The sequence below is a fragment of the Eurypyga helias genome, unplaced genomic scaffold, assembly GCF_000690775.1.
Source record: "Eurypyga helias isolate BGI_N326 unplaced genomic scaffold, ASM69077v1 scaffold24808, whole genome shotgun sequence".
Classification (NCBI taxonomy): Eukaryota; Metazoa; Chordata; class Aves; order Eurypygiformes; family Eurypygidae; genus Eurypyga; species Eurypyga helias.
In genome coordinates, this window is record NW_010265323.1 from 3079 (window position 1) to 3666 (window position 588).

General features: G+C 59.7%; 1 protein-coding gene across 1 annotated transcript in view; it reads left to right on the forward strand.

Annotated features, from left to right (window-relative positions):
- LOC104513378 (ankyrin repeat and SAM domain-containing protein 1A-like) overlaps positions 1–588 on the forward strand; it is a gene marked incomplete at its 3' end in the record, with an annotated part of 2582 nt that overhangs the window by 1604 nt on the left and 390 nt on the right. The window contains exon 4 of the mRNA XM_010156708.1: positions 412–498. Within this exon, the coding sequence (XP_010155010.1) occupies positions 412–498 (87 nt within the window). The remainder of the gene's footprint in view (positions 1–411; positions 499–588) is intronic.

Genomic DNA, 588 nt, shown 5'->3' on the forward strand with positions numbered 1-588 from the left:
ACGTTTGGACGCAAGAATCTTAAAGGTCTTTTCCAACCCAAACAATTCTGCTTCTGTGATCTCGGTGACGCTCTGGTTCCCAAACCTGTGGGCTGCCCGTGGGCAGAGCAGGGGTCTGGGCCACCTAACAGGCTGCGCCGCTGCTGCTGCCCCTCCCCAGCCCTCTCCCCCACAGCTGGAAGGCCTGTGCGGTGGGAGAATGGGTGCTCTCGCCGGGGAAAGGGGTGCTGGGTTCGCTCCAGATCCCCGTCCCTTCCCCTCTGCTTCCACCAAGAGGAGGCTTGCTTCCTCCTGGCCTGCAAGTCCCAAGGCCTGCCTTTGTTGGGGCGGTGGCCTGGGGGTCTCTGGGGTGGGCTGGGGGAGGGGAGCCTTTATTCGCAACTGGTCACTTGAACGTTCTTGTCTCTGAAGAAATCCACAGAGCACATGAAGAAGATCCCGACCATAATACTGTCCATCACGTACAAGGGGGTGAAGTTCATCGATGCCTCTAACAAGGTGAGCATCGAGCACCGCAAAGCTGCTCTCTGAGGGACAAGACCTCCCTGGGGGGGGGCTGCAGGTCGTATCTAGTGGCTCCACAAGCCC